The sequence below is a fragment of the Gallinula chloropus genome (genome assembly GCF_964237585.1).
Source record: "Gallinula chloropus genome assembly, chromosome: 15".
Classification (NCBI taxonomy): Eukaryota; Metazoa; Chordata; class Aves; order Gruiformes; family Rallidae; genus Gallinula; species Gallinula chloropus.
In genome coordinates this window covers 103,942-118,789 of record NC_140100.1, presented here as the reverse complement: position 1 = coordinate 118,789, position 14,848 = coordinate 103,942, and the positions used below count along the sequence as shown (strand labels likewise).

The 14,848-nt window shown below is 50.6% G+C and overlaps 1 protein-coding gene and 1 long non-coding RNA gene across 2 annotated transcripts; one reads left to right on the top strand and one right to left on the bottom strand.

Moving 5' to 3' along the window:
• Positions 1-490: 490 nt before the first annotated feature.
• SNN (stannin) lies at positions 491-754 on the bottom strand (the record flags this gene model as incomplete). Its single annotated transcript, XM_084271326.1, has 1 exon — positions 491-754. One exon carries the CDS (start codon positions 752-754, stop codon positions 491-493), a length of 264 nt encoding a protein of 87 aa, XP_084127452.1.
• Positions 755-10,880: 10,126 nt separating this feature from the next.
• On the top strand, positions 10,881-12,198 carry LOC311197306. Its single transcript, XR_014617623.1, has 2 exons — positions 10,881-11,021; positions 11,873-12,198. It is a non-coding gene; the product is annotated as an uncharacterized lncRNA (long non-coding RNA).
• Positions 12,199-14,848: the final 2,650 nt, after the last annotated feature.

The window sequence follows — 14,848 nt, the reverse complement described above, 5'->3', positions numbered from 1 at the left end:
GATGTGTTCAAAGGTCTGGAATCCCATCTTCAGTTATGGTTCAGGAGTCTCCTTGTGTGGTACGTACAGGTGCATCCTGTTATTCCCATATGCTGTGGAGAACTAGCAAAAAGCCGCTGGCAGCCTATTTACAGTTCACAGTTGTAGAATAGTTCACATTACAGTAGTAGGTCCATCAAAATAGGCTCAGCTAAACATTCAAGTAACAAAGAACACTAGCAGTCTCTTCACACCACTATATTCCTGTGTCCATTGCCAGCAATGGACATTATGCCAGGCAAGTCGGCTCCTGTAACAGAGGAATCAGGATACACAGTCGATGCAAAGTGCAACTTCTCAGTGCATGCTGTTGCAAACAAAGCTTATTGAATCCTCATCAGAATGTTTTCTGATGAGCAGTGTGCATGTGGCCAGGTTCTTCACAGTATAGAGATTAGTCTGCTGGCTACACACCACACAAGCATAGTCCATAAACCTGTGTTACTCCAAGTTAGCTATGTACTTCTGTGCCATTTGGAGTTAGCTTAGCTTTCCTCTCTACACACGGTCCTTTAGCAGAGTACTGCACTAGAAGAAAGGGCTCTTTGGTTTCTCCTTCACCCACAATGCTTTCCTCATCTTCAGACTGGCTTATCCTCTGCAGGCGCAGGTAACACCAGCAGCCCAGTATCAAGGCACCAAGAGCCGCAATGGCAATCAAAATAACAATGACGGTCACCACTCCAGTGGTTGGGCTGTGATCCATAATGGACATGGTCAATACTTCAGATTGTCCAGCTCACTTATGGCGATTGTTCTGTCCTCACTGTCAGGCTTGTTGCATCCTCAAACTCCTGCAGCAGGAAGAAAAAAAAAAATAGACGCTACTACAAAGTTGTGCAGTTTTACCATATTCAGCAACATAATATTCACATCAATACCCTTCACAATGACACGTGACCCTCTTGCACGCTTTTAAGCTTCTCACGGTCCTATTATTTCTTGTGAGCTACTTCTTCAAGAAACAACCTCTGAAGGTACCCGAAGATGCAGGTTTCTACATCAAACCAAAGCAAATGAAAGCAAAACTTAATTTAACTCTTCGACATACTTGCCAAGGTAGCTTATGCTCAGTCTGCTAAGACATAACAATTTTTACTAGGAGACACAAGATGAGGCAGTACACACAGGCTATACTGAAGTTACACAGTTCAGCAGAGAGTGATATAAGACAGTTTAATACACATGCTAAATCATGGCTGAGCTCTCAATTACACAACAAGGTGGTGGTTCAGTTAGCAGGCAGTCTTGAGAAACAAGTTTGAAAGCAAGAACTAAATGGTAGATGTAGGTCGTCTGTTACCTGGACCTTTCTGGACTGTAGGAGACTCTATTTCTCCCTCCCCCTTTTTAACAGCTGCAGACTGCAATGGTCTCAGTCTGACCTGAAAAATACAGGCAGATCTGCCAACTTCCTATCTGATGGAAAAACAGACCTCTGGTTAGAGGCAAGCCTTTCTCTCTTCATGTTACACAGCAGGCTCTTGCTGCTCCCATTTCTTCTGGAATCCTGAGGAGTACAGCTGGACCAGGAAGTCCACTGTTTAGGAAGATGCTTTTTCTGAACAACGCATGCACAGGAACAGTTCAGAGGAGTTATGAGAAGGAGGCATTTATTGCTGTCATTGTGTGAAAAGCTGCACAGTACTTTCTTAATTATCTTTATTTACTGTTCTTGGACACTTTTGTTTAACATCACAATTACTGCTTATTAACTCTGCTACTGCTCTCTTGAAGTTGTGAGGGCAATTTATCCCCTACTTATGCCTTTTGGAAAAATAAAGAAAGATCAGAGACAAGTCTCCATCAGTCTTACTTCTCAGCAGGCACTGGCAAAAAACATGCATTCCGTGAGTGGGTGGCTTCAGTCACTGGCAGCTCTCACACAGCTGGTGCATCTTAGAATATATGAAGCTTTACAGCAGAAGCCAGTCAGGAGCATAAGTTGAGACTTTCAATGTGCAGAGCTGGCCAGGAAGAACATGCTGATTAATTTGGGTACGACAGCTATGTTTCTTTATACCCTGCTCTAGCAAGTCAACTCAGCTTAGTCATGACAGCTCCTAGAAGAAATTCCTAATTCTTTTACAAAAGGATAGATTTAGCAACTGGGAAATCATCTTTTCTCGTACAAGTCTCACTTCTGACTGTACACACAATGAAGAATATTATCAGGGCTCATCCTCCCAGTCTAAGGTACTATTGGTATTATCACTAGCTACCTAGAAGATAGCTTCAAGACAACTGAGATGTTAACAGCAGCAGGTCAAACAGAGTTTTCCAGACCTGTCCTTGAAGACAGGATGTTTGTTATACATGAGCACTCGATTCTGTCTACACTAGAAAGTTATGTCTAGCTGGGGCCAGCTCTCCTGTGTCTGTAGAGATTTAACTTTTATATGGCTGGGTAAAAAGCATCAGAGATTCAGAACTAGGACCTTCAGGACACACGAGACTGATTTACCCTTGTGAACCACTTTCCATTCCAAATCTGAGTGCAATACAGCCACTTACAGATTCGTCTTAAAGATCTTTCTCGGTCAAAGCCGCAGGTTTTCACATTTAAAATTTGAGTGCTTTTTGTTTCAATTAAGAATTCAAAGGATCAATTTGAACTCTAGGACAGAATAGAGCACAACTTCCTCTGTATGTATTGCCAAGTAAATTCCATTTCTCTAGGCACAGAAACGAGTGTGATGGTATCAAGAAGCCCTTTCAAGCTTCTATTTGGAAAGCTCATCCCATCTTTGCACCATGCCGCAGTTAACGCTAAGACCTGTAGAAAACCAAGCCTGCACATCTCCAAAAAGATGCCATGGACATTTACATTCTAAGAAGAGGACAACTGATAAAAACAACACCATTTTTGAGGGAGCACTTTATCTCGTTGAGCAGTGGAGTTTAAGTGTAGAAATCGACACTTCTACAGGCATCTCCTCTTCTCCTTTGCACTCAAGGAACCTGGAGTCAGCACCCTATATAAAGGCAGGTATTAAGCATCTGTACAGGTTTACAATAGTACAAACAGACAGTTAATTATGCATGATAGTAGCTGGGATGATAGCTTTGTTGTTTTATTACCTTTGGATAGCATTGTTTCAAGCACCTGCAGGGTTCAGGCACTGAAAGCTACGGTGTTACTAGGTCATGCTGCTATTTTCCTGGCTTTTGGTCACTGTACACCTCTAGAGCTAAAGCTCTCCTGACACCTTAATTCTATCCTTAGCATGGTACATTTGCAGGCCATAACTATACTAATAAGAACTACCAGAGAGGCCTTTAGTTTCCATGTTGTTACCTAAACCCAGAACTCCAACCTCACTACTTTTTTTCCAACAGCAACAGAATGAAAATCAGGATTAAGCCATCTTCAGCATCCACCTCTTGATGGGAGAAATAGTGTTCTGTAGATGTACTTAAAGTTTTTAAAATGTGATTACAACTAGCTTTCAGACTTAGTTTTCCCTTAAATCATACCAGAGCTAAAAAAAAAACCTGTTATCATACTAGGAGCAACACTGACTTCATCCCTTTTACGGCAAGGTGTTAAAAGCTGTGAATTTTGTGACCTTCAAAGGTGTTGCCAACACCATCCATATATACTCAGTGGCACTCCTAACAGTACAGGCTTTTCAACCCTGCTTGCCATTTATTCATCAGCAAGATTAGTCACATAGGCTATTTGCAGTTCCCACCAGTCAATCTCAGTTCTTACAGAAATCAAGCAGGAGAAACATCAGCTATAAGCCATCCTTCCATAAAAAAATGGCTTCGTTTCTTTTTTGCCTAATATCAGGCTCCACACAGAACTTCTTTTGTTAAGTTCTATTATCCAGTTCAGAAGCTAGTTAAGTGAAAGGACAAACAGGCAATTTAAATTGCAAAGGGCTGCTAGGGGACAAATTCAATGCAAGGCCAGGATTAGTTTCCAGACCAAGTTTTTCATTATTACAGGCATTCTGCCGCTAAGTTTATGCTTTAACTGCCCGTCAGGGTAGTCAGCCCATTTACACAGAACCAGAAGGAAGTTTCCAGTGTTAAGACCATGTTTGCTTCAGAAGCTTTGGCTGGCAAAGCATCTGTCATACTCTAGATTTGTGTTTGTCAATGTCACATCCCTGTGAAGCTCTAATAAGAGGTCTGTCCTGGTAAGGTAATAGGGTCACGTCTGACATTCAGTTATCAGAAGTAACACTCTGCACATATTCTGTGGCATAGCTTAGTTCTCAATAGATTAGAAACATCACTGAGGTGGCAACATTAAGTTTAATGATAAAAATAACCTTTTTCTATTTATGCATTCAAGGTGCTTCTCCAAATGTGTGATTTGGGATTTGTTTTAATGGCTTTGTCTAACAGCAGTTAGATAGCACTTACACATTCCTGACAGTCAATCAGCTTTTTTACTCAGCACAAACCTTCAGACTGCAAATGCACCAAAAGTCTATCACACACCTGCATCAAGTAGCTTAAGAGCTCAGGCTAGGAGTCCTCTACTCAGTTTCAGAATCAGCTGAAAAAAGGAGGTCGCACTAGTTTTGGATCTGTCTGGCAAGTCCTCCTTGCTCCTCCCATGTGGAGAGGGATCACACTGGTGTCTAGATGGTCCACATCCCCAGTCCCTTTTGCTCTTGGCTCTCCAGTTACGTAACAACATGTAACCGTTAGCTTCTAGTACACACGGTCAGGGAAATAGGATCCGATACCGTTTCACCTACCTGCTGATCAAAGCAAGAATCTTACAAGTTGTTCCAAGTTCTTGCAGTCTATCCCAAAGCAACATTTACCGACGGACATCTACACCTGCATTCACGTCAGAAAAAGGCAGTGCGTGAGACAACACAGCTCACCGCAGATGCTCTGAAGAACGAACACGATTCACTGTGAACTCGCATTATCGTGAGCCCTCAGGACTGACAACGTGATGGTCACTGTGGCCTTATTCTGCAGCTCATACCTAACTCCTCCTGCCAAGCTTTGCAGCGCCGAGCGAGTAGAGACGAAGGTTGCCGGCAGAACGGGGCGCGGCTCGCGGCAGGCACGGCCCGCGCGCACTCCGATCTGCCGCTGAGGAGCCCCGAGGCATCATCGCCTTGCGACTGCAGCGCGGCAGCTGCAGCCGCGCCGGCAGAAGGGGGCCGAGCCCTGGCGGGCAGCGAGGCGGCACGGGCAGCTGGGAAGAACAGGGCAGAAACGCCACCCGAGCCGGGCCCCGCCAGGGACCCCCGATCCACCACCCCACCCACCCCCCCCCCCCCCGTGGCCCGCGCGAGGCTTACGAGACGCCCCCGCACAGCTCGCAAGCGAGGCAGGGCCGGAGCGGGGCCCAACGCCGCCCGGGCGCCGCAGACACAAAGAGCGGCTCCGCAGCGGCGTCAGCAGGGGAGGGGCGGCTCCGGCCCGGGGCGGTGAGGAATCGCGGGCGGCCTCCCCACTGCTCCCGAAGCTCCGGCCCCTTCCCCAGCGAAGGAACCCCCCCCTCCCCCGACACGCGGCCCGCCCCCTACTCGAGCGCTCAGGTGCCCAGCCGAGCCTCCTCGCGAACCTCGTACCGGGGTCGGTCGATCCCACCGTACGCACGCACGCTCCCCAGGCGCTCACCGTCCAACAACGGAACCCCCGACACCACAGCGGACGCGACAGCTCCTTTCCCGCCGGCGCCGGCTTATATCGGGGGCCGGGCGGGGCCGCGGGGCTGCCAGTCGGCGCCCGGCGCGCAGGGACAGGCCAGCTGATGGGGTGGCGGCAGCCCGGCCCTGTCTCGCCCTCCCCTCCCCTGATCGCGGCGGTGGCGGCAGCGCCGCCCCGTGACGGGCTGGTGTGTCTCGGCAGACGGGTGCGCCTCTGCTCGTCCGCTTCGGCTCTGCCCGGCAGCGAGGCGGCAGCCTGAGGGAGCAGTGGGCGGGCGGCAACGTGCTGGCCGCGCTGAGCACGTCGTAGCTACCGCCGCGACGGGCGTGAGGATGACAGACATGTAACGTTACCTGAGGCCCTCAAGAGCTGCTGTGGTGCTCAGTGAACACTGACTGCCAGCAGACGGCCCAAACTGGGCCTTCCTGCTGGGGCCCCCCTGCAGACAGGGTGACAGGCCTCCCTGACTAAGGTCATGACACTAAGGTCATGTGTCTCACATCTACTCTGACCTCATCCTCTGTATGTCCATCGTATTCAGTAACTCATCCCATGGTGGTGCAGTATGCAAGGCTTTGTCACCCTTCCATTGAAGCTGGCCCTCACTGATGTCAGAGAGTGAGTATTGCAAGTCCTCTGGTGTGGTATAGTAGCTGGTAATGCACATCACAACTTGTATGAGGTTTATATGTCTCAAGAGGTTTCTGGCATGGGGAATTAGGATGCAATAGACCCTGACAGAAGATCAAGTTTAGAAGTTGCCGTGACTTATATAAATACCTGTTTTACAGTATAGTTGCTGGTTTATATCACTGCTGTGGTTTAACCCCAGCTGGCAACGGAGCCCCATGCAGCTGCTCGTTCACTCCTGACAGCAGGATAGGGGAGAGAACTGGGAGAGTAACCGTGACAAAGCTCCTGAGTTAAGATAACGACAGTTTAACAGGTAAAGCAAAAGTCATGTGAACAAGGAAAGCAAACCAAGGGATTCATTCCCCTCCCCACTGCAGGCAGGTGTTGAGCCATCCTCAGGACAGCAGGGCTCCATCATGAGTAACAGTGACTTGGGAGGACAAACATCATAACTCCACTCAGCCCCCCTTCTTTCCGCTCACCCCAGCTTTAAATGGTGATTATGATGCCACATAGTATGGAATATTCCTTGGGTCAGTTGGGGTGACATGTCCCGTCTGTGTCCCCTCCCAACTTCTTGTACCCCCCCAGCCTGCTCGGTGGTGGCATGGTGTGAGAAGCAGAAAAAGGCCTCCACTTTGTGCAAGCACTGCTCAGCAGTAACTAAAGTATCCCTGTATTATCAACGCTGTTTTTAGCACACATCTAAAACATGGCCTCATACAGCTAACTGTGAAGAAAATTAACTCCATCACAACCAAAACCAGCACAACAACATACAATTTTCTGGGAAGTAATTTTTCCTTGCTTTAAGGCAGTATCTACTGTGAGCACATGACAATCCTAAGTGCATTGCTCAGGGAGGTGGTTGAGGCACCATCCCTGGATGTGTTTAAAAAAAGGGTAAATGAGGTACTTTGAGATATGGTTTAGCATAGGGCAGGAACAGTTGGACTCGATGATCTTAAAGTCTTTTCCAACCTTGTGATGCTGTGATTCTGTAACATTTATTAAGTGAGTCAGTATGATTAAGGGATTGCTGGGACTGGGGAAGCTTGGATGCGTGAAGAAATGGACTTCTCTCTGTGCTGGGTCATCTCTGGCTAGGTAATTCCAATTATTGGGAAATGATTGGGAAATATCTTCAATGTGTGAGACAGAGAGAAATAGCCAGCCTCTTTTCAGTGTCTGTGGGGACAGGCCAAGGGGCAATGGCTGCGAGTTGGAGCACAGGAAGTTCCGCACCAATCTGGGGAAGAACTTCTTCCCAGTGAGGGTGAGAGAGCCCTGGGACAGGCTGCCCAGGGGGTGTGGAGTCTCCTCTGGAGAGATTCAAGACCTGTCTGGATGCCGACCTGTGCAGTCTGTCCTGGGGAACCTGCTTTGGCAGGGCGTTGGACTTGATGATCTCTGGAGGTCCCTTGCAACCCCTGTGATTCTGTGATTCTGAGTGATTGTCCCTTTCCATTCTCATTCAGTGAAAAGCTAACTATGGCCCAGTATCCAGGTGTCCTCACCTCCCCTGCTTGCTCTCAAAGCTGTCCAGACATGAAGCATCTTTTTCCTGGAAGCTGTAAAGTCCCACTGAAACATATGGTGTCTCTGGAGCCCTTTCTAAAATGACAGGTAACTCTGGACTATGGAATCCTACCTAACCAGTTTGTAGCATTTGCAGAGCAGCCGTCTCATAGTACAGACTGCCCTACATAGACCATCTTGTAGTTTTGTTTAACCAAAAATGCATAGTGGGATGGAATACTTCAGATACCATGGCCAATTAAGAACATTTTAGAAAAGTCATTGTTAAATTGATGTTGTATTTAGGCTTTGGATCTAATGGGTGTAGCACAGCATCAGTTTCTATCGTCTTTATGCAACAGCCACCATGGAGGAGATGATAAAATACACACATCCCTCAAAGTTCAGAATAATTTTTGAAAGGAAGCAGAAGACCAAGCACATACACTAAGTTATTATCACCATTCATACCTAACAGTTTGGATTGTCAGGCAGTTAATTATCTTTCCTTCAAGTGAGCGGGTGCAGAGGTAGCCTTTGCACCAGTACTTTAATAAGATGTCTAAATCCCATTTAGATATTTGAATCTCTACAGAGATGCCTGTTCTACTTATGCAACTACAGATGTAAACTCCACTGTATGTGAGTGTCCTAATGTACTTCACTGAGAAGGATCATGCCCTCTTGTGCAAAAAGCATGAATGCAATTACAACAGAGCTAACTGGCTGGTAAAAGCCATCCATTAATAGCATAGCCTTAAAAGAAGACCAATTGATCTCTTTTGGCATAATTTTAAAACTTTTTGTCTTTGAGAAACTTTTAATAGCGATTCTGTAACTCATATTTAGTAAATTACTCAGAGGACAAAGCAGGTCCATTTGCATCAGTTTCTTATTGCTGCAAATGGGTTGCTTGATCTGTGCAGGCTCATAGCATGGCAATTTCCAATCTTCTGTGGAGAAACTACAAGGCTGTTAATCCTTCAGAATTGTTTAAAAGCTTGTCTTGCTTTCCCACCTTCATCTGTGCCCAGTTAATTCTTAGGGCTTATAGCAGTTGCAAGGCTCTACTGGCCTCTGACCCTCACAGCTGGGGAGCACGCACTTTTGACTTTACTGGGAGCTTGTGAAGTTTACTGGCAGATTCAGTTAAAGCAATCATGTATCATGCTCATCAGCTGTGCTAGGGATGAAAAATTGGGAGTTAACTCCTATTTATTTACTATTGCTCCGTAGCTGTGTACAAGTAATGTACAATGTTGAATGTGCTAGTGTAGGAGACAGTCTTCTCTTCCTAGAAAAAAAGGTAAGTTTATCAATAAGACTTGTCCTCGGTATTCATAACTTAGATGTAACAATTTTCTGAATGTATACCATAACCAGTGCTTTCATATTGCAGCACTCACCATTTTAAACCAATATATATGCTTACTGACCTCACTGGGAATTATCTGCAGAATAAATCTGGGGTCAGTTGTAATCATTGTCACAGTCATTGGATCTCTGCTGGAGCTACTCTGACCCCTAGCACAGTTTCCAGCAATGTCGATTTTAAGTGTTGCTAATTAGAGACTTGTTGGTTTCTCTTCAGGCACTGTGTTACTGTAAGAGAAATTCATGTACAGATAAAGACATACCTGTATTTTATTTTGTTAGAGAGTGATTGTTTCCCTTGTTGCAAATTCACTTTCGGTGAGCATTGTTCTGGGCCGTCCCTTTTCATGTCTCCTGTTGTATATTGTATCTTCCTCAGGTCTTGATTGTCTCCATAGCTCCTTGTCATCAGTAACAGGGCCTCATTCACTCTCCTGAGTTCCAAATTTCTGTATTCATTGACATTGTGCTTGTTGAGACCCTCTTTTCCTCTTGTAATTATAGTTTGAAGTGCTGATCTCTTTGGCCTGTGTTGCATTGTAGAAGTTTCTGAGGCATCATCTCTTTAAGGTGGTGAGCCATGTGCCACTTTCAGCTCCATTGTTAAGGGTTCTGCACAGACAGCACAGAGCTGTCTCTTGGTGTTTCACCCCCGTGTCTTTAATAGCCTTAGGTCTTAAAGTCTGGCCTTTAATGCATCTGTCATCATGTTTTGGATGGCCGTTGTCTCTTTCATGGGGCTGCTATAAAGCATCTGCCCCATGGCGGGACTATAGGGCTTATCTGCCCACACCATAATCCCTATGGTAATAGCTCTTCTTGCTTGCTGTTTTCTCCTGTCTCAGTCATGTTGCCTGTATGCAGAACTGGTCAGTGTTCAGGGCTGGAGCTGCCTTGCCACGGGGTGTAGTGATAGTAAAGACAAGCTGAAGATTTAGGTGGTATCTCAGCATGTTTTTCCCCCACAGTTTGTTTTTTTGGCAGGCACCGCACTGTTTTCCAGAGTTGTGGAGCCACACAGCAATGAGCAGTTTGAGAAAAGCTAAGATGGTCATTAATTGGTCCCGTCAGGCTCAAATTTCCAAGGATCACGTGGCAAGTTGGCCAAGCATTTGTCTTTGTCAGTGCTATGGGGTTCTGCTCAAACAATTGATGTTTTAAGGCAAGTTGGTGGAGGAGAGTGGAGCAGCAGGGCAGGTGACTGCTGCTGGGTAGGACAGGTGCTTTTTCTCTCATTTTTGTAGCTTCTGTGCGAGTTACCAGCTGTAAAAACCTGACTTTTGGGAGCAGTGCAGCATTTCTGAGGAGGGTGTTGTAGCAGTAGAGGTCAGTGCGGAGCAGCACGTCCATGACCATCAGTGTTCTTTCTGGCAAGTGATGAAGAGGAACCATGTGGATGCATGAGCATTTCTGTTGGATGATGTACTCCCAATGAGGAGGGACCCTGCCCTCTCAAAGGTAAGTCATAAAGCAAAACTGGTGGGTGGGGTGGGGCCAGCTGGAGGTTTAAGGTCAGGGTTACAGAGGGTGCTATTTACTCTCTCAGGTCTAGGGGCAGATAGAGAGTATGAGGTATGCATCTCAGAAGGAATGCCATTAGCATGCTCCATATAGAGAGTAGCCCTGGTTTGATGTTACCGAGCTCAATTTATTACAAGAATAAGTCTCTTTCGGGTTTTGGCGTATTGCATTTAAGGTCTCTATGGTTTCTCCTCTTTTCCTGTTACAGGTGAGTTCTTGGGAGCTTGTGGTACCTGTAAGAAGGTCGTAGTATTGGCGCTGGTGATTTCATTGCCTTTATCTGAACTGGATGTACTGTTACCTGGGTTAGTGTTTCTATCCATTGGTTTAGACAGCCTTGTGGGTAGGAAGAGGAAGTTGAAAGAAAAGGATGTAGAGAAGGGGCAGAGAAAGAACGCAGAGAACCGAGTTTAGGATTAAAATGTGTTAGTCTGTCTGCTGGTGCAGGCTCCTCTCAGAAAATGAGCCAAGGAGGTTGGTAAGGTGTTTGTAGTTTTACTGATTTTTTTTTTTTTTTTCCTGGTTTTTGTGGCTATAGGGGTTGGGTGGGTTGGTTTTTTTACAGGCTCTGGGATTTGTGGGGTTAGTGTGGGCTTGTGAGGTTTTTCTGTTGGTTTGTTTTTTTTAACTGGGGTTCTAAGGGGGGGTTTTGGTTCTCTGCCTTTTGAAGGCTTTGGGGTTCTGTGGGTTGCGGGTTTGGGGGAGGGCTAGGGGCTTCTGTGGTGTTTTGAGTTCCCGCAGCTTTTTCTTGTGGGGTCTGGGGTTTGTGTGTGTCTTTAATGGGGGTTTGTGGCTTCTTTGGTTTTTGGGCTTTGTGGGGGTTTCTAGTTTGTGGGAATTCTTTGGGTATTTTGGTTTGGTTTTTCTTAGGCTGAGAGGCTTTAGGAGGAAAGCCTGTTCTGAGCGTGGTGTTCTCCTTGTAACAGAAGCAGGGTCTCACTGTGGCATGCCAGCTGTCGTGGCTAACAAGGGAGCTTTTTTGTTTTGTGTTGTTATAAATATTACAAGAGTTCCACTTTGTAAAATGCTTTTGTGATGAGTTCAGGCTACGTCTTGCATCCATTGAAAGCAGTATTTACTGGGGCTGAGTCTTCCTGTTTGGAGCTGAGGAAGGAAGTATGGATTGAATAACAATGTATTGGTTTTTGACCTGCAGATGGGGGAAGAAAGTGAGGAAAGACTAACAGAAGAGCAGATTGAGTCACTTCTCCAGGCAGTCACCAGTCTTCTTCCAGGGGATCCAGAAGAACAGCCAAGAGACTTGGCAATGTTGGCTGAAGACGAAGGTGACCAAACCTTGGAGGCATCTCAGCCCAAAGCTGGCAACGGTTTCGACAGAGGAGAATCGGCTAACAATTTTCTGGGTTATACTTGGCAGCAGTTTACTGTTGTATTGGACATTGTTGTAAAATGCCTTAGAATTTTTATTATTCAGAGGTGATGAGGGAACCAGTTGTTTCCAAGAAAGCGTGGCCAAGGCCACTGTTGTTGTGGCATCTTTCCATCGATGGGGCTGGCAGCAGCTGAGTCAGGGCGGTTGGCTCTTTTTGGGGGACTATGGGGTCTTTACAGGGTCTCTTTTTGGTGGGGTCTAGGGCTTTTGGGGGGGGTTCTCTAAGGGGGGGGGTGTGGGGTTCTTTGAGGGGATCTTTATGGGGTCTCATTTTGGGGGGGATGTGAGGGGCTTGGGGGCGTCTTTAAGGAGTCTCAGGTTTTTTGGGGGGTGGTTAGGGTTCTTTATGGGGTCTGTTTGGGGGGTCTGGGTTTTTTGGGGGGGGCTCTTTGGGGAGTTGGGGGGCCCTAAGGGCCTTTTTAGGGGATCGTGGGGGGGCTCTTTGGGGGGGGGGGGTGTCTCTGAGGGGTTCTGGGGGGGTCTCTCTAGGGTCTATTTTTGGGGTGTTGGGGGTTCCTTCGGGGGTCTTCTAGGGGGTCAGGGGCCAGGGTGGGGTTCGAGGGCTCTCAGAGGGGTCGCAGTAGGGTTGGGAGGGGGGTTGAATTCGCTGGAGGAGATGGGGGGTTGTTAATGAGCGCAGGTCAGCGGCAGACGGGTAATTAGTGGGGCAGGGGGAGCCGAAAAGGGCCGAGCAGAGGCGGAGAGATACGAGCAGAGGCGGAGAGATACGAGCAGAGGCGGAGAGATACGAGCACTGGCGGAAAGGCCCGAGCACTGGCGGAAAGGCCCGAGCGGGGATTCGAACACGGGGGTCCTCGGTGCTGCCGCCTTGCGGACACGCAGCGGTACTGCGCCCGGGTGGCGCAGCGCACGGAAGCCGCCGCGTTCTGCTGCCTCCGTGCACACTCGCCGCGTTCCTGCGCGGGTGCGCGCAGAGCCCGCTGCGTGCGGACTGCGGCCGGGCGGCGCAGCGCGAGCGGCAGGGCGCTTTAACGAGGGACGCCGCCATTGCGGGGCGGCCGCTCCCTCCCGGTGAGGGGGGGGGGTTCCGCCGCCCGTCGCGGGGTCGGCCGGGGCACTGTCAGGTCCGGGGAACCCCCGAAGGCGATGGGACTCCCTCGGGGGGGCAGATTTTGGGAGGGGGCGCGCGGGGGTTGGGGTCACTGTCATGTGCGGGGATTCGAAGACGGGGTGAGGTCGCCCATCCGGGCGCTGACCGAGCTGGTACCTGCTTAGCTTCCCGGACGGGGAAGCTGTGAGGTCACCGGACGCTCCCTCCCGGAGAGGCGCCGGTACCCCCCCCCCCCTCGCGGGATCGCTCGGTGCTGCCGCCTTGCGGACACGCAGCGGTACTGCGCCCGGGTGGCGCAGCGCACGGAAGCCGCAGCGTTCCGAAAGTTCCCTCCCGGTGAGGCGGGGTTTCCTTCGCCCGTCGCGGGGTCGGCCGGGGCACTGTCAGGTCCGGGGAACCCTCGAAGGTGATGGGACTCCCTCGGGGGGGGTCAGATTTTGGGAGGAGGGGCGCACGTGGCGGGGGCACTGTTAGGTGCGGGGATTCGAAGACGGGGTGAGGTCGCCCATCCGGGCGCTGACCGAACTGGTCCCTGCTTAGCTTCCCGAACGGGGCAGCTGTGCTGTGTAGCCCCCCCCCCAAGCTCGCGCCCCCAAACGGGGGCCCGGAAGCCCCCCGGCGGCCATTTTTCCGTCGGAGCCGCACGGAGATGGGCGCCGCCATGCTCGGCAGCCCCCCGGCCGCCTTTTAACCGCCGGAGCCGCACGGAGATGGGCGCCGCCATGCCCGGAAGCCCCCCGGCGGCCATTTTTCCGCCGTAGCCGCACGGAGATGGGCGCCGCCATGCCCGGAAGCCCCTCGGTCGCCATTTAACCGCCGGAGCCGTACGGAGATGGGCGCCGCCATGCCCGGAAGTCCTCCGGCGGCCATTTTTCCGCCGGAGCCGCACGGAGATGGGCGCCGCCATGCCCGTAAGCCCCTCGGTCGCCATTTAACCGCCGGAGCCGTACGGAGATGGGCGCCGCCATGCCCGGAAGTCCTCCGGCGGCCATTTTTCCGCCGGAGCCGCACTGGAATGTATCCCGGCATGCCCCGCTCCCTTGCGGGGGAGTATATCCCGGCATGCCCCGCTCCTTTCCGGGGCAGTATATCCCGGCATGCCCCGCTCCTTTCCGGGCAGTATAACTGCGGAGCTGCCACGAGGAGCCTGCCCGTGCTTTCCGGGGCGATGAGGGGGCCCGTCGGGATGCCGGCGCTCCCTCCCGGTGAGGCTCCGGTTCCGCCGCCCGTCGCGGGGTCGGCCGGGGCCGGGCGGTCGGCGGGTCGCGGCGCGAGTGGTCGCGGCGGGCCGGGGGTCGGTGCGGGGCGCGCGGGCGGCGAGGCGCCGCGCCTTCCACCCCCCCCCAGCCGCGGCCGGCCTTCTGCCGGCGCCGGTCCGTGCCGGGACGTGTCTCCGCGGCGTCCGGCGGGGTGTCTGGGCCGGGAGGGGGGGGCTCCGCGCCGCGCGGGCAGTGCGCGGAGGGGGTCGCGGCGGGGGCTTGGGGGTGCGGCCGGGCCAGAGCTCCCGTTCCCCGAGCAGCCGGCACGGGAGACACGGGGCACCGAAGGGGCCGGCGGGGCGGGGCGCGACTGGACTCTTCCGGTCAGTCTGAGCGTGTCCGGGCCGCGGGGCTGGCAGGTTTGGGGGGATTTGGGGGTTTGCGTGGGTCTGTGTCTCTCTCTAGTTG